The sequence below is a fragment of the Cydia strobilella genome, chromosome 19, assembly GCF_947568885.1.
Source record: "Cydia strobilella chromosome 19, ilCydStro3.1, whole genome shotgun sequence".
Classification (NCBI taxonomy): Eukaryota; Metazoa; Arthropoda; class Insecta; order Lepidoptera; family Tortricidae; genus Cydia; species Cydia strobilella.
Window position 1 is genome coordinate 7032617 of NC_086059.1, and position 22838 is coordinate 7055454.

The window sequence follows — 22838 nt, forward strand, 5'->3', positions numbered from 1 at the left end:
TATGCGTTGTGTGCGACTCTCCGCCAATGATCTGATGAACCGGGATTTAGAATTCTTTTATCGCATTAAAATATCGTCTTTATTCTGCCATTTAGTTTATCTGAATAAAATAAAGCACCAAACTAATCGTTTTATCTCCGATACGCGGCGTAATGAGGATTACCGGTAGTTGTGGCCCGTCGTCCGAGTGTTGACGTCGCGATGGCCAAGCTAGTGGTGTGGGTGTGTCTGCTGGTCACCGTCTTCGTCGCGGCACAGGAGGACTTGTACGAACTTAATATTATACACTTCAACGATTTCCATGCACAGTAAGTATTATTTTTCTTATGTTAAGCTAAATAAAAACTTGGCGGTACGTGTTCGTATTGACTCAGCCAGCATCTCAAACTAATTAACAGTTTAGACGATGAAAGCAAAAACGAAGGGTTAAAATAAGTTTTCGGTAAAAAATTCATTTTTGTTACAAGCTTTTATCGCTGACTACTTTTCTTCCCACAGACAACTAATACTCATTGAGACAATTCTAAAAGCCCTAAACACAATTAGGTTTAGTTGTTTTATCACAGAGTTCCTATGGCCACATCCGGTCTCCATCATCAGATCAGCTCGATGGTATCATAATATTGCATTGTCACCCGATTTACTTACGGATATTTTGATATCCGCGAAAAACCGATTTTTATGACTTTTGACCCTGAATAACTACTGACGCGCACACGATATATGCGTCGACTTTTAAGAGAACCTTTAATACGTCATAGGGTGTATACGAGTTTCCAGCTTATTATCTCTCATTCCGAGGTGAAACCCTTATTTTACTGGGTCATATTAGCAGTCTATGTATAAACATTTATTTGTACGTATTCTTTATTTCGTGTGTCATTTCGTAGCGTCGGTCGAAGCAACTGAGCCAATGAATTGTACCAATCGATTCGTCTTTATGGCCAGGACATGGCTACAGTTTATACGAGAATAGTAAAAAAAACTAGTTCGCATAGAACAAACGTCTAGTAACATTTCTACGGGGTATTTCTCTTCAAAAGTTGACCGACCCCTGACCTATTCCACCCTGTTGCCGCCTAGGGACTGTTCTAATGGTGTGCTTCATTGTAGTTTCGAAGAAATCAGTCCCTCTGGCACAATATGCAACCCCTCCGACACTTGCATCGGTGGCTACGCGCGACTCTTCACCGCCATCCGCGAGGCGCGCGAGGCGGAGCCCGACTCGCTGGTGCTGAACGGCGGCGATACCTTCCAAGGCACCATCTGGTACAACTTCTTGCGGTGGAACGTCTCGCAGCACTTCATGAATCTGCTGCCGCATGACGCACACGTCTGTATCTTATTACTAAATCGATCCGCATACCTATCGAGTCTGCAAACCACTGCAACCCAGACATGGACGCCGTGCCGATATGACTACAGCATTTTGCAACGTAATAGTGACATGACTAGATACTCTTCATATTTTGCCATTCCTTTTATTGAACTGCCAACAATAGCAACATTAGCAACCTAATCATAGCCGGTAGCTCTACGAAGGCATTAGGGGACCAGGGCCCCGTTTCTCAAAAGCTCGTAACTTGTAATACAAGCGGATGTCACTTTTTGACAGCTTTTGTTAGAAAGGGACTTCCACTTGTATTCAAAAACCACCCCCTAGGCGGTTTCCTGTGACTTGTATTATACAAGTTACAAGATCTTTGCAATAAAATATTGAGTATTGAGTATTATTAAACGGGCCCCAGGCATCGGCTTCATAGTGAGCGGAAACAGTGGGCATATATCACACACAAGTCCAATACAATGTTAATGCAATAAACCCACTGACATATAGGTACCGAATGTCACTAAATCACAATGACAATTCAGCTCCAAATTTGATATCAATCGCCATACATAATAGCGCCAAAATCAGTACCTATATGACAACGCGTGTACCGGCAGTGTTATTGATTACCTAAATATAATGTCAATGTTGCACGAAAACGACAGTCATGTTGATGATCATACCTCCAACGAACTACTTCAGTAGAGTCAGACCAAGATAACTCTGCAGTGTTTTGTATAGCACAGACGTGCAAGTGTGTTATAAAAATCGCTGCATAGTTATCTTGGTCTTATTATATCTCTTATTTTACTGGCCGTTGGAATTTTCGTCGTGCAAAGGGGCTCAATAAAAATAAATAAAATAATAACATCAAGCACATATCAGCGCATATCAGTCTTAATTTTTGCTTAATCAGATATATTGTAATTAGCAATACAAAATAACTAATTCATTTGACAACCTGATTATCGAAGTATTACGAGTACGCATTATGTTGTCTAAACTTCTTTGTATATAGGTATTGTCCCATTCCCTGGGATAGGTTGTTCAGTATAATAATCTTCATCAGGTAAACTACAATCTCTTTAAAACAGCGCCTTTTTCTATCAAACTTTGAATGTTGGCCTCGCCAGGTGCTGGGCAATCATGAGTTCGACCACGGGCCCGAGGGCCTGGTCCCATACCTAGAGCGCCTGAACGCGCCCATGCTCGGCGCCAACGTGAACACCACCTTCGAGCCGGAGCTGACGCCCTACGTGCACAACCACGTCGTGCTGGAGCGCCGGGGACGCAGGATCGGCATCATTGGAGTGCTGCTAAGAGTGGTTTGTATTTGTACCTGTTACTCGTACCTCCTAGCCTAGTCGTTAGTGACCCTGCCTACGACACTGGAGTGTTTATTTGACTGTTTGTGTTCCTTGATTAGGGATGTTCCCTATGTATTACTGTTTATCTAAGTACATATTTATATCGTCGCCTACGCTTAGTACCCATAGTACAAGCTTTGGGCATCCGGCTCGAAGGACTAATTGTTGGTGCCCAGAGCTTTTTCGCGAAATGATAAATCCAACGCGATATAAAAGAAACGTGCAAATCTATTCTGTAACTTTAGAGACGATAAAAAGAGACAAGTAGAAATATGAAGAAAAAAAATAAAGTGATACCTAACAAAACTTCCGTGAGACACAGACATATTAAATACATTAATAACGGGTCACTCACGTGTTTTAAGTCGAAAACGCTCGACATGTTTCACTCCGTACCGAGGAGCGTCATCAGGAGCTTGCGTCGACGGTGACGGACCGGCGCAGACTGCGGGCCGCAGCCCTCCGCGCCCGATGACGGCGCGGGCGCCGGCGGCGGCAGGGGGGGCGAGAAACTACCCTCGTTTACGGCATTATTGTCAAATGATGGGTTGCACACAACACTCACTACGTCATTCGCTAATGGTTCGTCCACACTGTCCACCGACGTAGTACCCAAAACAGTTTTCCAGCTCGGTTTCCTCGGTACGGAGTGAAACATGTCGAGCGTTTTCGACTTAAAACACGTGAGTGACCCGTTATTAATATATTTAATAAAGCGATACCTACCTGAATTTGTACGTGCACTCGGGAGTCGAGACATGGATGTCTCGAGTGCACGCTAAGATAAATTTACCCACATTAGCCTATTAAGGTACAAAAACATATTGTAACCACGAATTTCAAAGCCGAAGTAGATGGGTGCTGTACCGTCTCGTCTCGTAGTACATCATACGGTAACTAAATATTGGTTTGTCAATCGCAAACGTTTGAGATTCTAACTAGTTATACGACAAAAGTTATGGCGCTGTTACAGCGCTACATGATTTTAGTTATCGACTAGTACAGGTAGATCGGCTATAGATGATGATGATGATTTCAGTTCTCAGCGCCAATGGGAGGCGTAATAATGGAAGACGAGGTGGAAGCCATCAACCGCGAGGCGGCCATTTTGGAGGAGCAGGGCGTCGACATCATCATTGTGCTGTCTCACTGTGGCTACACTTCCGATGTGTAAGTAGATACGAGTATAGATAATTACGGGTTATCATCGCTACAGGCCACAAAACAACGCCTTAAAAACGCCTGGTTCTAAAAGATCTGGCCCGAAAGCGCGCGAAAAGACACAATTCCTTAATGAAGAGAGAAATCGATGCAAATGTCATCGCATAAGTATGTTTACCACCAGAGTCATTGTTTCTCACGAATATTAATGTTGATGATTAGGTGTACTACCAGTAGGGGTAGGGGTGTTTGGCATAACATACTCTAAAAATCATAGTACGCGTACTCCTCTCGTCTCTTAAGCCTTAAGATACTCGTACTTCTGCTTGTAATATACCTACACAGCCACTTAAAGTGGAACACACAAATTGTCAGTAGAAAAAGGCGACAACAAAAGGAAGGCCCGAAGAATTGATCTTCCACAGAAAATTTCGCATTTCGCACGCCTTCTTGTACAGGTTGGGTGAGTTTGAGTATATATATTCGAATATACTTATTTGCAGGCGAATGGCGGCGGAGATATCGTCCTCGGTGGACATGATAGTGGGCGCGCACTCGCACACGTTGCTCTACAACGGGGATTCCCCGAACGGTGACTCGGTGGGCGGGGACTACCCCACGCCTGTAGTGAGGAGTGATGGACATCGGGTAAGAATTATAAGAAAAACTAATACCTACATAAGTAATTCTTTGAAACCAAAGAATCATTTATACCTTACCTTTACCTAGGTAAGCTTACGGTCATGTGCGTATTAGCTTATTTGGCTCGGGGCAAAAGAAACAGTATGAAGATTGCCTGTGTTTTTCTTGCCCTAATGTTTCGGCATAGACATGAGATCACAGATAATCAGTGGCGCAGCTACCAAAGGGTGAGATGGGGTAGTGCCCCGGGGACCCCAAATCCTGATTATTGATAAAGCAGCTTTGCATTTTAGAAACGCTCTTATTCTCTCGCCCGCTTAGCAACTTCTGCTGCTAACTGTACAAAAGCGGTCTTCACGAAAAAAAAATGTTTCCGTAGATACTGGTAGTCCAAGCGTCGTGCTACACGCGGTACCTGGGTAACATCAAGCTGTTTATCGATGACGCCGGTATCATCCAGGGTTGGGAGGGAGTGCCTATTTTCCTGGGATCCTCTATCGTACAAGGTATAAATAACTTCGTTTAACGTAGTGGCACCAGTGACCGACAGGGAACCACCTAACCAGTAACCCGACACTTCAATTTTTATCTAATAAAATAAGGGTAATATCTAATAAAGTAAGGAACCTGATTTCTTAATTTCAGTCGATCGGTTCCCTACCCTTATTTTCTTGGATAAAAATGGAAGTGTCGGGTTACTCGTTTCCTGTCGGTCACTGATGCCACTACGTTACTTAAAGAAAAGAACATAGGCGGATTTTGAAACGACTATGCGTCAAAACCGACCGAACCCAAGACCCCGACCCAACCCAAGAACCCGACACCGAAGTCAATGGAAGAACAAGATTCGAGCCCTACACCCCAGCAGAGGGTAACAGGAAATGAAGAAGAAGAAGAGATGCGTCAAAACGGTACAAAAACCAACATAAATGAGAGTTAGGTCATTAGGTAGGTCTATGAACTTCATTTCGTTACATGGGCACTAAGCGAAATTCCATCGCAAAACTGAGATATTGGTATTTTAGACAAAATGTCGTCACCCTTATTACCTAGGCAATAGAGTCCACCGCCGGGCGAGCGCGGCAAACCATTCGTCGCGCTCGCCCGGCGGTGCGAGAACATCTACCCAGCAGCAATTAATTAACTTACTTGATCTCTATTGCCCAGGCAATAAGGGTGACCACATTTTGACTAAAATACTAATATCTAAGCTCTGCAATGGAATTCCGCACCACATAGAACGAAATGAAGTACATAGAAATACCTATCTAATGACCTGTTGGTTTTTTGACCAGGCTCCATACAAAGTTGCCCATGGTCCTTTAGAATTCTTCTCTGATGCGTACTTTTTTGCCTGTGTGTATTTCAGTCGAATGATTGCAGACCCTCAAATGATGGAGGAATTAGAGCCATGGCGTGCGGAAGTGGACGCCGTAGGCAAGGAGGTGCTGGGTCGCTTGCTGACCCCCCTCAGCCGCTCCTGCTACTCGCGGGAGTGCAACATCGGCAGCTGGGCTTGTGACGGCTTCCTGCAGCAGGTAAGAGTAGGTACTTGTGCTTGCACAGTTAGTAGGTACCTAATTGGTAATCCAAGCTTGTGCACTGATAGCGCAAATAAACTTATTTTTTATATATATTGTAAATCGTATAATTTATTACAGCTGATGGAGCGCGCTAAGGACGGCTCGTGGAACGAAGCGCACGTCTGCTTGATCAACGCCGGCGGCCTGCGCGCGGCCATGGACCGCGGCGGTAAGTGGCCTCTAACTAAAGCATGTGCCAGACGGCAGACAACCACAGTTTCTGCAACATGTCCTTGGTAGAAAAACAGTGGTTTTAAGCTATGAAGCAAGTGGTTGAAAACAAATTCTGCATGACCTTTAAACGCCCTTGGTAGACGGGCGTGCTCTGCCAACCAATGGCAGATAGCTTGTTGTAAACCACTCGCTTCTACCAAGGTCATGTTGCAGAAACTGTGGTTGTCTGCCGTCTGGCATAGCCAGATTCCTTTGATCTTTGATGACCAAGATGACGGACTATTATTATTAGTTCTCAACTTGTCAATGCGCAAAAGACGCGTAAGGAGGAAAGAAAGTGCGAGGAAAGACGGACCCTGATGTAGATACTTGCTGGTTAGATCTATCGGACTATCGAATGCGTCGTACGCCGCTCGAAAATCGCTCATTTTGCAAAGTAATTACGGAAACTACGTAGATCTCGTACGATAGAGGTCGTACCGAGATCGAGTACTACGTAGATATCTATACGTATAGAACTCGATCTGTTTCAAGTTATTAAAATTCTTTCTCATTTACGTAGAGGTGACGACAGAGGGCCTCCTGATGGCGATGCCGTTCGAGAACTACGTGCAGGTGTACGACCTGAAGGGAGAGCACCTGCTGGAAGCGCTGGAGTTCTCCGTGGGCGTGTCCATGGAGCCCGGGAACTTCTACAGCGGTCGCATGCTGCAAGTCGGAGGTGAGTTGTAAATTACAAGCTAAATGCAAAATGTTAGAATTTAATATTGTATTTCTCGTTCACCTAAAGTGACCTAAACTAAACTAAGTGAATTTGAAAAGCTCCTTATATGTTCAAAGCTGGGCTCATCTCGGTCGATCTGAGGTCGGAATTTGTTATTGACTTCACGAATACCCATGGCTTCGGCATTTTGAAAATTTCCTAAAACTTCGTGGAAAAGTCGAACTTGCTCACAAAATTTGACGAGTCGGTTGAGAAATACGACATGTAAAGGTGACACGCCCACACAACACAGCCGGACAAACGAATGTTGACATATGTTTCATATTTAGCGATAACGTTTTAATTTTATGGCAGCGTGGTCGAGTTGTAGATGAAAGTAACAATTTTAAAAGAGACGGTCAATTAAGGTTCATATAAAGAACCTTAATTAATAATTATAGCTGAATTTTACTTTACAGATTCCTTTTACGCTGCTATGAAATTAAAACGTTGTTATCGATCACTATTTATATTATTTAGATATAATGTCGTTACTAGCTCGGGCGTTTACCACCGTAAAAACCATATCATAAACCATCATATGAAAGCGCTGACACAAGTATCGTCTGCAGGGCTGCGCGTCGTATACAACGCATCGCAACCCGTCGACTCGCGCGTGGTGTCGGCCGCGGTGCGCTGCGTCGAGTGCGCCGTGCCGCGCTACTTGCCGCTCGACCCCGGCGCCATCTACCGCGTCGTCACGCAGAACTACATCGGCGACGGCGGCGGCGGCTACACGGTGAGCGGTCAGCGCCACTTGCACCTTCCCACCGACCCGGGGATAACCGGTTAAACCGTTAACCCAGTGTCAAAGTGTATCGGTAACCATGGTAACTAGGTTTAACCGGTTAACCCAGGGTTAGTGGGATGGTGCAAGTGGCGCGCGGCACAGCGGAGGAGGCGCGGCGTGAAACCCCCAACTCGGGCCCGGGGAGACGATGCGTAACAGCATTCCCACACCATAAAAAGTCAACCTTTTGATCGCCAAGAACACCTAAAGTCGTGGTCACTAGCCGTGCCCATAACGCCAGGGACAACTATAGGTGTTATAACGGACGTTGTCACACTTAAGGTTTAATCTCGCTTACGCCCGGGGACCTAGGCGTGTCAGTGACGTTTTTGTTTATGACATAAAGCGTTTAAAAGGTTCACGCTTTTATACCAAAATTTCAGATGCTGTCGGAAAACCGCGAAAACCTGGAGAACCTGCAGCTGGACTACGTGATGCTGCAGCAGTTCCTGCGGCACCAGGGCGCCGTGCTGCGCGACCTGGACGGCCGCATCGAGATCGTCTTCTAGATGTTGTACAATCAACTTGAAACTAGCCTTCCTGATATCTGATTTTATACGGAGTTGAGCGATTTGTTTTTTGTTTTTTTTTAGTATAATATTTTTGTATTTATAATTTAATTTATTTATAACAATAAAGTTCTATTTTAGTGAGAACTTATTATGATATAATTGTTATATAAATTTTATTCGATATCTATTCGAGTATCTTTATTATTTATAATATTTGTTTCTTTAATTTCGTCAAAGACATGAATACATTTTTTGACAAATTTTTATAAGGCAGTAAAGAATATAATATTCCTATCTTGAATTTTCTTTCAAAGTAGTTAGGTTCAATTTTGTGTAATATCTGACACTTTTACCTATGTATGTTAAGTGGATAAAGTCAACATGATATATTATATTTTACAGTCAAAAGAAACATCATGTATTAGAGCTCCATTCTACACAGTGCCGGTATAGAATAGAGCTCTATATATTATTTTAAAATTATAAAAGGTAAAAACGCGACGACGGCCGCACTAACACGTTTAAACGTTTGCGACCCTACAAAACGTATCTTATATTAAATGATAAAAAAGTTATATCTGTTGAAAAACAGATACTATGTAATGTGTCGCTAAACTTCAAACTCTGGTAAATCCATTCGACCCTCAGCAAATTTCTACCCTATTACCTTTTCTTAATACCAAAATCGCATATCTGACAGATGGATTTACCCGAGTTTGAAGTTAAGAGACAGTTGTGATATTAAAAACACATTCGATCAAACAAAACGAGTTTTATTTGTTCCACATCATTATTTGCAATAGCTATATTTAAATACAAAACTTATTTACATATTTTCCTGTACTGCTACAGTAAGGTAGCACAAAAATATTTGCTATTTTTATAAAATATTTTATATACATAGCATTATACTAACATTTTCTATTTTTACAAAATAAAAAAAAACAAGCTAGCGAATATATAAACAACCAAAAATTAGCCTATGTTACTATCTATGATATACATATATGATGGTCTGCATATTACAACAAGCCAAACAAGACCTGTGTTTTAAATTCGCGTATCAATGTCAAAAAAATTATACTAAAGTACTTTATAATAAAATTGCTGTTGAGTCTACTTGGAACTGTGAATATTACAAGCTCCAAATCCGAATATTTTGTCGTTAGTCATAGTAAGACAGTGTTATTTTAACTATTACAAATTGATTTCAAATAGCCGTATATGTACCATCTACCTACGTATATATTTTAAGTTTACATATTGCACTAAGATATTGGCTGTCATACGTACCAAAATAATATAAATTAAGTCCCCGGCAAGCTCGGCCGAATTGCTGTATTTTTTTAACTGTTGTATCTGAACCTACATAAACTAATTACAGACCTAGATATACTTTATCCTATTGTAAGTACAAAGTTTCAGAGCAATCTAGGTAGTCGTTTTAAAATGAGAGCGTTACTACGTTTGTATGGAGAACCGAGCTTGCCGGGGACTCAGTTTTTGAGAAATTTTCACAATAGACCGCGGGCCAAGAGGATATATCGTCGCTTCGTCAGTCATCGCCTACCGGCCGATACCTAGTTAAGATGCTATCATGAATTTAAAAAAATAGTCAGCCGGTTGTATCGCGGTGGAAAGACCGTCAGTTGATGACTTGAACATGTAAAAAAAAATTTTTTTTTTTCAGTCATCGCCTCCCGATTGGTATTGTGTCAGATGATGGTTTAGATGCTATTTTAAATTTTAAAACCCGTCAGCCGGTTGTATCGCTGTGGAAAGCTGGTCACATGAACATGTAAAAAAACACGCGCCTTACCACTGATGCCCGGGAGGCGACTGGTCATGGAAATCTGTTCCTGGCTCACGGTCTACTATGACATTGATGCATCAAGGCGGTTTCTTTACAGTCTATCGTGAAATGCGAAAATCGAAATTTCATTATCCGCTTCTCTATTGCTCGAATATGCAAGTGATAGAAAGGCAGATAATGAAATTTAGATTTTTGTGTTTCGCGGTAGGTCCTCAGTATGTGCTAGTGTAAGAGTTTTGCGTAATATTTTTCCATTCTGGCCGCCACCCTCGTCTAACGGGGTCCCTTTGTTTGACATAATTATTGAGTCATAACGTAATGATTGTCATATTATCATTAGTCATAATTCTGAAACCGTTAACTTTTCAGGATCTTCCCCAGGTATCCTATAGATAGGTTAGGTTGTTGAAAAGTTACGCGTTTTTGAAAATAACCCAAATTATGACTAACGAAAATGTGGACAAACAATACATTATGACTTAAAACTATATGGGAAACAATAGAGACCCTCGTCTAACACGTGGCGAGCTCGACCTGCGGCACCAGTATGAAGGGCAGGCGGTGCTTGAAGGCGGGCAGGTCGGTGATGAAGTCGCCGACGTCCTCGGCGCTGTCGCCCGGCTCCGGCGCGGTGAGGATGTCGAGCGCGTAGGGCGCCTGTGCGCGGGGGGGAGCGACAGTGTTGTTGGGGGTGGCGGATTTGTGCCCTACGATCTGGAAATGTTTTTACAACTTTATAGTATAGCTTAAATAAGTGTAGGACCGCAGGAAGCGTAGAAGCGCAGCGACCAGATATTCTGCAGTCTCAATGGTCTAAATTTCCAACCAAAAAACTACTTTAGGAGAGATTCAGGGCTTGAGGAAATATTGGAATGCCGCAGCGAACAGATATTAACCGACAGACGAACATGCGTCTAAATTTCTGACCGAATGCGACCTGAGGTTTAAATTAAAAATTTAATTAACCGGATATCCCTTAGCCTGTCATGTTTTAAGTGCCGTATGTGGGAAATATATACAAGGTGGCTAAAAAATAAGTGCATTCCAGTTGCCAGGGAGGTTTTGGGATATGCGCCTCGGCTTAAACCGCTGATGACAAAATAAAGTTTTTCAATAAACTGCCCACAGATGTCACGGATTTACCTTTTAATTTATTTAAAAACACAGTCAAGACATTTTTCCAAAACCATGCCTTCTATTCGATTACTGAATATTTATCATTAAAACATATTTTAATTGACGCAAACTGTAAATCTTAGATTTCAATTATTATTAAGCGTATTTACCTCGTGTAAATCCATAATTTTCTCTCTATAAGTATAATATTGTATGAAATGTTGACTTACCATGTAATGATCATATTACGTTATGGTTAATGAATAAACTAAACTAAACTAATCGTGCTTCATGTGAAATTCGTTTGGAGTATGTTTGTTAAAAAGTTAGTTAAAGTACCTGTATGGAAAGTTTCCTGAATTTAGACTTGTTTCCGGTCGAGAAGTGGTTCTCAACCCAACTCTTGAGATCTGACAGCTTGATTTTTTCAATGGCCTCCGCCTAAAAAACAAATACATAATTTATAAAATTAAATAATGCCATACTGAAACCAGTATATATGGTTTACTACGATTAGTAAAAGAAAATAGCGACTTTCTTTAACCGATAACCGTCGCCGCCGTTTTCTAATATCAAGAATACATACTTTATGAAATTGATAGGATAACATGATATTTTTTCCTGTATATGTATCGTACCTCTAAGAACAGCCTCTGGAATTGGTATTCCTTGCTAACAATTTCTCTCCAATTCCTTTCGACCTGAAAAAAATTGAACACATTAAATTACGCGTTATTTATTTATTTAATCTTTATTGCACTGATTGCACAATACATGAAGGTACAAAAAGCGGACCTAATGCCTCAACATTAACGCATTATCCTAAGCATTAATTAAAATGGGGTTTGTAAGCGACACTCTTTCTGCAGGTAAATCTTCTCTTACCTCCTCTTTGAGTTCGTAGTCGGTGGTATGCTTGAGTTGCACTAGTGAGGTCTTGGTGGCCTGGAGGGTCTTCTCGCCGAGACGACGGACGTCGCGCGAGAATTTCTTCATGAATGCTTCTATACGGCTGTCCACGTGTGAAACACTGACAACAAGATAATAATATAAAAATAATTAGGTAGTTTCAATTTCCAGGCATAACTTTGTAGTTAAGGCAGGGGTGCGAATCTTATCGCTTCGGGCAAACTCGGCTCCGTTCGGCTCAGCATTGCTCCGAGCAATTATTAGGGTTGGCACAACATGACGTCCCTTTGCATGCACGACCACATATAAGATAATTACTTGAATTTTGACAACCCTAAATGTGGTACTTTCTATAAAAAGGGACCTTATTGTCGATGGCGCTTACGCCATTATTAACGATGCTCCGATATAAATACAATGCCGCGCGATGCTGTGCGGCGTAAACGTCATCGACAATAAAGTCCCTTTTCATAGAAAATGCCCCGAAGCCGAAAGGGATAGTACCATATATTAGAAAGGGACAGCGTGGTTCGACCCTGAACCGCTGTCAAACTTCGGTTTTGTAGGAAGTTTCCTTTCTGTAAGGTAGTACTATTATTTAGGTAATTAAAAGAATACGTAACAAAATTCGTAACATTACGTAAAACTATATTTTATATAGATAGATAATCCACCTGAACTTGTCAGCCTGCGTGTTGACCGTGACGCTGACTCCCAACACCCCGAAGGTGTACCGCATCATGCTGAACACGCTGTACCCGAGCTGCTCCTTGGTTCGCAATACGTCGAACACTGGCTCCTCCATCACCATCTGAGAAAATATCTTGATTAGCACCTCAAGGGGATTAACCTTCCATATGTGTGGTGGTCAAAAATGGGAGTTCAAACCTGAGTTGTGCTGTATAGAGCAGATGCAGAAAGATTACAAAAAATTCGGTCAGGATCCTTATCATAGAAGACTGCACAGACAAGAGGTTAAAGCTTGTAAGTGTGAAAAGCAGTATTTCTAAAGTAAAACTATGTAATATTAAAATGAATGTGCTTCCATAAGGGATTGAAACTGGATCCAATTTAATACAGAAAAAACATCACATTCGAATTCAGATCCGGATAATTCCATAAAAGTTGGATCCCGGTTGCAAACTTTACGCTATGCTAACCGACACATTCAGATGTAACGTAATAACAGAGCGGAGGGCTTTCATTTAATAAAAGCTAAACTCTCATACGAAAGTGATAAAAACACACTTAAAAATATATGTTTTTGTCTCATTTTGTGATATTAGTGACCCTCATTAGCAATTCTTGGTAAGGAGGATCAAACTTTACGGGAAATATGTAAAGCTGTTCGATGACGTTTTGCTGTCATCCCCCATCAAACAACACACGGCTATGTCTGAAACGTGTGAAGAGTCTAAAAGGGATAATGAAACAGTAGACAAGAAACATTAGCAGTTGATTTTGTTACTTTTTACAAATAACACTCATGAATGGCAATAATTCGTAAAGTCAATTATATGAATATCGGCCCGTATAAATTGATTGGCCCTCTCTTTAAGTACCTCACAGTTTTACAGGGTTAGAGAGCGGTGGCGGAATTACACACAGTTATGAAATGGGCCTCTATTGTTTTCCATATAGTCATAATGTATTGTTTGTCCACATTTTCGTTAATCATAATTTGGTTTTTCTCAGAAACGCGTGACTTTTCAGGATTGCCATAAAACAAACCTAACCTAAACTATTTATAGGATAACCTGAGGAAAATCCTGAAAAGTTAACGGTTAGAATTATGACTAATGATAATATGACAATCATTACATTAACTTTCAATAATTATGTCAAACAAGGGACCCCTTATGAAATGGATGGAGGCGAGTTTTAAATTTAAAATGACACTAACAGGATCATCTAAACGCAACATATTGTTGTGTGCCGCTCTCGAAATGACGAGACTTATAATAAAGCGGACACCTTTTTAAGATTCCGTACCCAAAGGGTAAAAACGGGACCCTATTACCAAAGATAGGTATAACTCCGTAATAGATGGATACAGTCTAAGGAAAAAACGTGCCTCGAAAATCACGAAAATTTGATTCTCGATCAGATGGCGCCACTAGTTTTGGTCTACTCTCGTATAGAGGGCGTTGACGGTTTCGTTTGTTATTTATAATTTTAACGCGTATCAGTGTAAGAACATGGGTCAAAATCATATAAAAATAATTAATACAAATAAAAAAACATTTATCCATATTTAAATACATTTTAACGTATTTTTATAAATCTTCATTTTTAGTTTATCTTATTATATCCTCTTTGCTATTACTAAGACTCCGCTGTCCGTCTGTCTGTCTGTCACCAGGCTGTATCTCATGAACCGTGATAGCTAGACAATTGAAATTTTTACTGGTGATGTATTTCTGTTGCCGCTATAACAACAAATACTAAAAAGTACGAAACCCACGGTGCGCGAGTCCGACTCGCACTTGGCCGGTTTTTTTAACTAGTGGCCTGAGGCAGCATTAAAACGGTAGTCAACGACATCAAGAGGCCTTTGCCCAGTAGTTGGGACACTGCAATTAAAAAAAAATAGGACTAACCATTAGAACTTCGAGCGTAGCGGTGTCTTCACGAGTGGTGGCCTGTCCCTGGTAGTAGTTAGTGACGATGCTGTTGGTGGATTCAGGGTTGAGGCTCATCACGCGGATCTTCTGCTCGCCGAGAGGCAGCTGGTGCACTCGTAACTGAATCAAATTTATAAAATATAATATATAACGAATATGCATATAATGATTATGCTTCATTTTCGTATTGCTTGCATTAAAATGACGACAGTTGTTGCCGACCAATCAAAATAAAATGTAAATTTAAAAAAAAAAATTAGGTAAGTGTACCTAAACTACCTAATAAGAAGCGTTTCATTCCCGATAAGGAATAAAACAAAATTAAATTGTGTGTAATTAAGGATGATACTATTAATATTAAAAGTTTCACTAAAAACCGGATAATTTTAGACTTGTAGAATTCCATTCATGGAAGCAACTCCAGGATCAAAAGACTGTTGCCATCTTTTTAACCTTTTCGACGCCGTGTCAATTACAAAAGCAGTCATCCAGACGCCACGTCACCGAAGTGTCAAAACTGAAATTGAACTTTATGCACATGCACGTAAGTCTATATTCCTCTGAGGTCTATGACCTATTAATGTCTTTGGCTTTGAACCTACGGTGCGTATATATCGGTCATTGGCGTCCAAAAGGTTAAAAGCCTAAACACATCTGTCATAAAGAACAACATACTCTAAACCTGATATCTTTGCAGTTACGTTACATTATTTGTCAGTTAACAAAACAGCACATAGGGCCACACACTACTTACATTAGGAACCTCGTTTTCAGCTAGCCCTTCCCATTTGATAGTTGACATAACATTGTCCGATATCCGAATGGCTCTGTCCCACTCGATATTGCCTTGTATCAGCACCTGTTAAATAGAAACAACATTCATGTGTCGTTGATGAAACTGATGAATAAGTCAGTAACAATATAATAACAAAAGTTGTCCCCTTTTTCCCGAAAGTTCCTGGAGCCTAATTTCTGGTTGCGGCTTAACCGCTCGCTTCCCAGAGACGCTACATCGAGTCAGCAAAGAGAATGATGATTAAGTAGCAAGACTGAAACTTTAAGGTCGTTTTTCTGATGAAATTGGCAAAAGAGCCCTTAGAATCAGAACGTTTATTGGTAAAAGCAATATTATTTTACATGTCAGGAATTGGGTATACATATAATAATATTTACAAAATATGTTACATGTTAGAACAATTATAAAAATTTATAGCAGGTAGGTATAGGTGATATAAGCTCTGGCCTGTACCTCCCAAAATCATTGGCACTGGTTTCAACATCGTTCAACTTTCGGGAAAAAAAGACATGTAAGAACGTAAATTCTATTCTATTCTAAATTTGTGTATAAAACTGTGAGAGTCTGACCTGCAAGTAGAGTTTGCTGAGCAGTTGCTTGCTGAAGTCCTTGAGTTCCTCTAAAGTGATGTTGTGCACGATGGACGCTTTATCCCGTGGCGAGATATACGGCTCGAGTAGTATGTTCATCCGAACATCTCTATAAAAAAAATCGTCTTCAATAATTGAAGCCAAACAATGGCAGGATGTGACTAAATTAATCCCTCAACTTCCAATACATCGAAATGTTTAGTTGTATTTGATTTCTCACACATTTTGTATGATATTGTGCGGGGGCAGAGATAACTTTCTGCCAACGTGATATCGCGACAGTGAAAGTTGAGGGGAAAGGGGAAAGCTTAAAAGCTATGGAAATGATTGCGTGTTTTTTCGTCGACCTGTTATTCCGATACATTTTTTACTTTTCGATTAGCGTTTGTCGACTAACGATTGTAATTTTGATTAAGGGTCCCCGGCAAGCTCGGTTCTCCATACAAACGTAGTTCCGCTCCCATTTTCAAACGACTAGCTAGATTGCTCTGAAACTTTGTACTTACAATAGGATAAGGTATATCTATGCCTGTAATTAGTTTATGTAGCTTCAGATACCATAGAAAAAAAATACAACGAATTTAAGTTTTTCATACAAAACTTGTATTTGCTCTATTTCGTTTGTTTTATAAACTGGAGCTCTATATAAACTAATTACAGACCTAGATTGTATGTGCAAAGTTTCATTACAATCCAACACGTAGTTTTAAAATGAGAGCGGAACTAAGTTTGTATGAAAAGGTGCAATTCGGCCGAGCTTGCCGGGGACTCGTCAAATAAAGTAATGATGTATTATTTGGTGTGTGATGTGATGTTTGGTGTTTACTTGGCGAGCTTGTGCGGCTTGATGAGCACGTTGTGGTAGGAGCGCGCGCGCACGTCGCGCACCGCCTCGAACAGCGGCGCCGTCAGCATGTCGCTCGTCTGCGTCATCTCGCGGGTGATCAGTTCTACCAGCAGCTGTATACAAACACTATATTTGTGATACAAGTTTGAGGGTACTCTTTGAACGCCGCGCCTATTTTGTGCGGCGCGTCATCGTAAACCTTATCGGATTGCACGAAGGTTGATATTGGGCTGTAGCCGCGCGCGTCAGTTGACGTCTTAGGCGGTATGAGGGTTAAGGTGTTTATAACATAATAATAATCCAGCCTATATACGTCCCACTGTTGGGCACAGGCCTCCTCTTATGCGAGAGGGGACTTGGGCTATAGTCCCCACGCTAGCCCAATGCGGATTAGGGACTTCACATTCACCTTTGAATTTCCTTCACCGAAAGGTAGTAGTAAATATCAAATGATGTTTCGTACATAAGTTTTGAAATCTCTTTGGTACGAGCCAGGTTTATAAATGTGACAGCACAATACCTAGACCATAGAGAATAGAGTGTATAGAAACTTATTGTTATAGTAAATTTTGTAGTCACAGTAAATTTACTACCATCTTTCGACACAGGATTGAAACTAAAAATGAAAATGAATAAAAACATCAATATAAGTATATATACAATACAAATACGCTTTATTGCACACCTCAATAAAAAACAATACAGAAAGAAAACAGCACCAGAAGTAGAGGTAAATAACAGGCGGTCTTATCGCTAAAAAGGAGAAGGATATAAATGGATAAATGATTTTTATTATTATTTTTAGAACGCCATATAACTCTGACCCATGGTCTTTCACTGATATGTGTTAAAATTGTTAAATATCAAACGGTGTCGCCATTTACACGAGTATAGGCCAAAGGTATGGCGCCATCTATTTGAGCATATTTTTTTCTTGATTTTCCGAGGTACGTTTTTTTCTTACACTTCACTTATCTTCTACGGAGTTACATATATCTTTGCCTAGACTAAATTAACACCATATAAAAAAATAGTTGTAACCCGAATTGGCCAATCTCTAAACTCTGAGTAAAATAAACAACCTATAGACTATGCAAAACTGTATACATATTGAATGACTCACGTGTAAATTTTGACTGTATCCGGACACTTTGAGCGTCAAACCTTTGTCGGAGACGTACAGTGAGTGCGAGAGGTCCGCCATATTTGCCGGATACACTTCTTCCTGAAAATACATACTGGATATTAAATAGGTCAATAAGTGGTGTATTCCCATTTGTCCCCGCTGGGCACAGGTGAGAATAGGTGCATTTATATGAATTATTCTCATCTGTCCCCGCCTCATGTATGGCGGCCGTCACGTGGGCCGTACTTCCAATAAGTGAATCAGTTCTACCACTCGAAAGTGATCTTAGGGGCGTTCCCTTTTCGACGCCGTGTCAAACACAAAAGCTGTCACTCGGAGGCCACGTCACCGAAGTGTCAAAACTGAAATTGAACTTTATGCACATGCACGTAGGTCTATGTTGCTCTGTGGTCTTTGACCTATTAATCCGTCTTTGGCGTTGGACCTACGGTGCCGATATATCCGTCATAGGCGTCCAAAAGGTTAACAATCACCGTAATTTTTATAGTAACAACATTCGTAGTCCTCACCTTATTTCACAAACGAATAATACTCACTTTGAGACCCTGTTGTAAAACGTCAGTCCACAAATCCAAAAGGCAAGCTCTGTGAAAATACCGGCAAGTTTTAGTAGTTATTGGGTTATTTTATTAGATATTTCAGTTGGAACACATACGCGCTGGCCACGACCTTGCGCGACTGGCTTCGGCTAAGGCGACAACCATAGGTGGGAACGAAAGGTCCGATCGCTGTCTCGCTCCAACCTATGGTTCTCCAACCTCCTTAGCCGAAGCTAGTCGCGCAATGTCGTGGCCAGGCCAATAAACCGTGAGGCCAGCGGGATAAAATTGAATCAATTTATGTATATTCATTAAAGTAGATTTCTTGTTTAGCTTGGCAAGGAAATATTCTCAACTCAATAGGGACCGTGCGCGATGGAGGGTCTGCCATCTTGTGGCCTGAAACGGAAACATAAACATGTACATTGCCAAAGCAAGTGCTGCCATCTACCGTTCTCGTAAGTTTTCTTCTGCATAGTACGTTCTGCCATCTTGTGGGCTACATCGGAAGCATAAACTTCACATTTGCGCCTCGCGCCAAAAATCTGACGGCACCTGTGCTGCCCCCTATAGTTCATGCACGCTACCTATAGAGTTACTTACAACCCTTTACTATGAATTTAAATCACGTAAACATTAATGATGATGATGATCTTAAGAATAGGGGATATTACTGCAATGTTCTGCCACCGGAGTGCAGCACAAGCTTTTTTAGTAAACCATAGAGTAACTTATACATACTGTACCTTTAACAGGTTTTAGACAAGTTTTCAGAGATAATAAAATATGACATTGATGCATCAAGGCGGTTTGCTTACAGAGGACCTACCGGGAAACGCGAATCCGAAATATCGCTATCTGCCTCTTTATCGCTCGAATATGCAAGAGTGACAGAGATGTTAGATAACAAAATTTCGATTTTCTTGTTTCCCGATAGACCCTCAGATTGAGGTAGCGGCGCCGCCTACGCAGAGTTTCGCGTAATATTCCCCATTACGTTTCTCCAGATATTTTCTAATCGAAAAATCTAATTTTCTTTTGTTTTCTATACATATTCTTTGGGAATGATCATTACACAGCAAAGTGATTAATAATTTGCCTAGATTACTCACTCTCTCGGAGACTTCAGGCTGAGTGGCGTGATGAAGTAAAAGTAGAGAAGTGCGGTGGGGAAGCGGAACTTGAAGTCGGGCTTATACCACAACTCCATGTGCTTGTTCTTGCGGAGCAGGTTGGGCTGGTCGAGCCTGCAGATTAATGTGGGCCTTAAACGCTTGCACTCAAGGTTCAGTTCAGATTGTACATAACGTCAGGTGGTAACCAAAACTCACTAATTACTAAAAAATACTTATATGTATAAGAATCAACCTTATTTATGTATTAATATGGTTCACTTAATTTTTTAGTCATTAATTAGTGAGTTTCGTTGAGATATGTAAGTATGTAGCCCAAATATCAGCGTAAAATCGTAAATGGTTACATTGAAAACTGTGTTTTTCCACAAAATTCCTGCCTCGTACAGCTAACCTCTGGAATGAACTGCCGCCTGCGGTATTTCCGGACCGATACGACCTTCAAGCCTTCAAGAAAAGAGCGTAAAGGCCGGCAACTTACACTTACAAACCCTCTGGTGTTGCAGGTGTCCATGGGCGACGGTAATCGCTTACCACCAGGCGATTCATCTGCTCGTTTGCTCCTATATCATCATATATCGGGGATTTTGGTGCGGGAATGATTTCGCACTTAAACTATCGTGAGACATATTTCAAAATATTTATCAGTACGGTTTTTACATGTCGCCAAAAGCGACTAAAAATAATAGTGAGTAAAAACCGTACTGATAAATATTTTGGGAATGATTTCGTGTATTTATAGCTGTTTATTGTAAAATAATTAGTAATTACCAAACTACTACTACTACTTTCGAGCTTACTACCTATTTTTAATTCATAAAAATAGGTAGTAAGCTCGAAATGTGCTTTCGTCACTCCAGGGAGTGAAACAAAGTAGCTTTTTAATTTTGTGAAGGCAATAAACTGCCACTTCATACTTCGGGGTCTATTACAAATTTGAAATACATTTTACCCTTTAATATGTTCTCACTACTGAGGTGAAAAATTATATGTGCAACACGAGAGCAAAGTTTTTTTACATCCTGTGTTTTTGAGTCCCTCGCTACGCTCAAGATCCTAACTTAGAATCACTCGCATCGCTCGTGATTCAATTATAAAATCTCGCTTACTCGGGACTCAAAGTCAACACTCGCAAGAAAAACCAACTTTCCTCTCTTGTTGCACAAATAACTATATCCTTTTTCTTTAGAAAATAAATTTAGTGTTAGTTTTTACCTGAAATTATTGACAGTAGCCATGAGATCATCCTTGGAAAGAATTGTCGTCTGCTCCCCTCTCTTCTGTGTCCTCTTATAAATGTCCTTAGCGGAGCTGTTAGTCAGGTCTATGCCGAGCTCCTTGGCCGCGGCGAGGTAGGGCTGCGGCGGCGGCACGAGCGAGAACTCCGTGGTGAGGTAGATGTTCTTGTCGGGGATGTGGAACTGGCCGTAGGGCGCCACGTTGACCCAGCGCTCCACCCAGGCGGGGGGGATTGCTAGAAATAAAAATGCATTGAAAACACGCTTAACTCTTTTAATGGTCAAATACAATCCGTTTTTAATATTACCTCAGACCTCTAAGAAAAAAGCGTGGGGGCACGTATAGTTTGAGAGTCGAATCAGATGGCGGTGTACTGCGTCATATGTTATGTGGTCACTGAATAGTCAAACATCAACTTTTGATAAGCAAAGTACGGAGCTGTCAGCGCTATCTATGCCGTCTTTTTTTTCGATGCACGTCTGTCTTAGTATTTACACGTCTTACACGATCAATTAAGCTTTGATTTTTTTTTTTTTTTTAGGCAACAAACAGTCATATACAAAAATGATGTAATAATAAGCAATGTGTTAATAGACCTTGAGTGCCCTACCTTAATTAAATAATTTCTAATCTAAAGTAGCTAGTGTAGGAGCAGTAAGCGGAAAACAAAGTTATCATTAATTAACAAACTTATCAGTAACTTGAAGTGTATCTATATTCATTCATCCATGTATATGTATGCACGGGCCGGTTGCTTACTCGTACATACAACCACACGGGGTACACAAAGAAAGATAAATTATTTGTGCATAAGTTACCTATTACAATGTTAAATTATAGAAGTTGTTACAAAAGTTTAATTATACCTACTCAAATAAACAGTTTGTTTGTTTACAATTTCGATTTGAAGTGAGTAATAATTTGTTTTTTATAACTTTCACAGGTTTTATACGAAAGAAGATCAATGTGGGATACATTTATATTATAATAATTGAGACAACGGTTGAAATAAGAATTTGAGCAATATCTTGTACGAGAGAATGGAATAAAAAATAATTTCTTATGGCGTGCAGTGCGTCGAGGTATCTTAAATAACAACGTACCAAGAAGTGAGGGGAAGTCAATAAAGCTGTTAATGATTTTGTAGAGAAACATTATATCAAACTGTGCTCGACGATCTTCAAGTGTCAGCAATCCATAGTGAACAAGACTATTTTTATATGAGTTTCGACTCCGTCCCATACGGAAGTCGATAGACTTGAGAAATTTCCTTTGTACACGTTCTATCCTATTGATATGACACTTAAAGAAAGGGTTCCAAATGATACACGCAAAATCTAGGATTGATCTGACTAAACTGTAGTATAATATCATGTATGTCATTTCGTTTTGAATTATATTAAATAACGTATTAAAATTACGGGAAATGGTTCAAATGGTAAAGAAGGTAAAAAATGCCCAGTTGTTATTATGTGGTAAAATGCCGGTCCAACCTTCCCTGCGGCTTAATGAAGTAAAGTGCCGGTCCAACTAACCTTCCCTGCGGTACTCCGTGCCGAACCACTTCTCCTTGGCGTCGTACTCGATCTTGTTGGAGTGCTTGTTGGACAGGATCATGATGTTCACGCTGTCTGCGCTCATGCACTCCAGCACCTCACGGATTCCCTGCAACATTATTTCCATTATGGCAAACGGTACTAATTAGAAAGAGACGATATTAGTGGCACTGAAAGAGCGGTTGGTAACAAGGCTCGGAACCGGAT

The 22838-nt window shown here is 40.7% G+C and overlaps 2 protein-coding genes across 3 annotated transcripts in view; one reads left to right on the plus strand and one right to left on the minus strand.

Annotated features, from left to right (window-relative positions):
• Positions 1 to 22838, plus strand: part of LOC134750122 (apyrase-like) — a 91864-nt gene continuing 69026 nt past the window's right edge. The window contains exons 1-11 of one of the 2 annotated variants that reach the window (XM_063685231.1): positions 1 to 308; positions 1114 to 1333; positions 2464 to 2655; positions 3737 to 3867; positions 4362 to 4506; positions 4880 to 5006; positions 5884 to 6038; positions 6162 to 6252; positions 6820 to 6978; positions 7593 to 7759; positions 8194 to 8310. In XM_063685231.1, the coding sequence (XP_063541301.1) occupies positions 202 to 308; positions 1114 to 1333; positions 2464 to 2655; positions 3737 to 3867; positions 4362 to 4506; positions 4880 to 5006; positions 5884 to 6038; positions 6162 to 6252; positions 6820 to 6978; positions 7593 to 7759; positions 8194 to 8310 (1611 nt within the window). In that variant the 5' untranslated portion in view covers positions 1 to 201. Of the gene's footprint in view, positions 309 to 1113; positions 1334 to 2463; positions 2656 to 3736; positions 3868 to 4361; positions 4507 to 4879; positions 5007 to 5883; positions 6039 to 6161; positions 6253 to 6819; positions 6979 to 7592; positions 7760 to 8193; positions 8326 to 22838 lie in introns of those variants that run through there. The other variant, XM_063685229.1, reaches the window with a different exon arrangement.
• Positions 9079 to 22838, minus strand: part of LOC134750114 (nardilysin-like) — a 41622-nt gene continuing 27862 nt past the window's right edge. Inside the window, exons 11-24 of the mRNA XM_063685212.1 lie at positions 22611 to 22740; positions 21052 to 21310; positions 19816 to 19950; positions 18701 to 18749; positions 18141 to 18242; positions 16997 to 17130; positions 16150 to 16279; positions 15539 to 15643; positions 14761 to 14904; positions 12835 to 12971; positions 12137 to 12281; positions 11890 to 11952; positions 11591 to 11692; positions 9079 to 10849 (exon numbers count right to left, since the gene is read on the minus strand). Coding sequence (XP_063541282.1) covers positions 10649 to 10849; positions 11591 to 11692; positions 11890 to 11952; positions 12137 to 12281; positions 12835 to 12971; positions 14761 to 14904; positions 15539 to 15643; positions 16150 to 16279; positions 16997 to 17130; positions 18141 to 18242; positions 18701 to 18749; positions 19816 to 19950; positions 21052 to 21310; positions 22611 to 22740 — 1836 coding nt within the window. The 3' untranslated portion in view covers positions 9079 to 10648. The remainder of the gene's footprint in view (positions 10850 to 11590; positions 11693 to 11889; positions 11953 to 12136; positions 12282 to 12834; positions 12972 to 14760; positions 14905 to 15538; positions 15644 to 16149; positions 16280 to 16996; positions 17131 to 18140; positions 18243 to 18700; positions 18750 to 19815; positions 19951 to 21051; positions 21311 to 22610; positions 22741 to 22838) is intronic.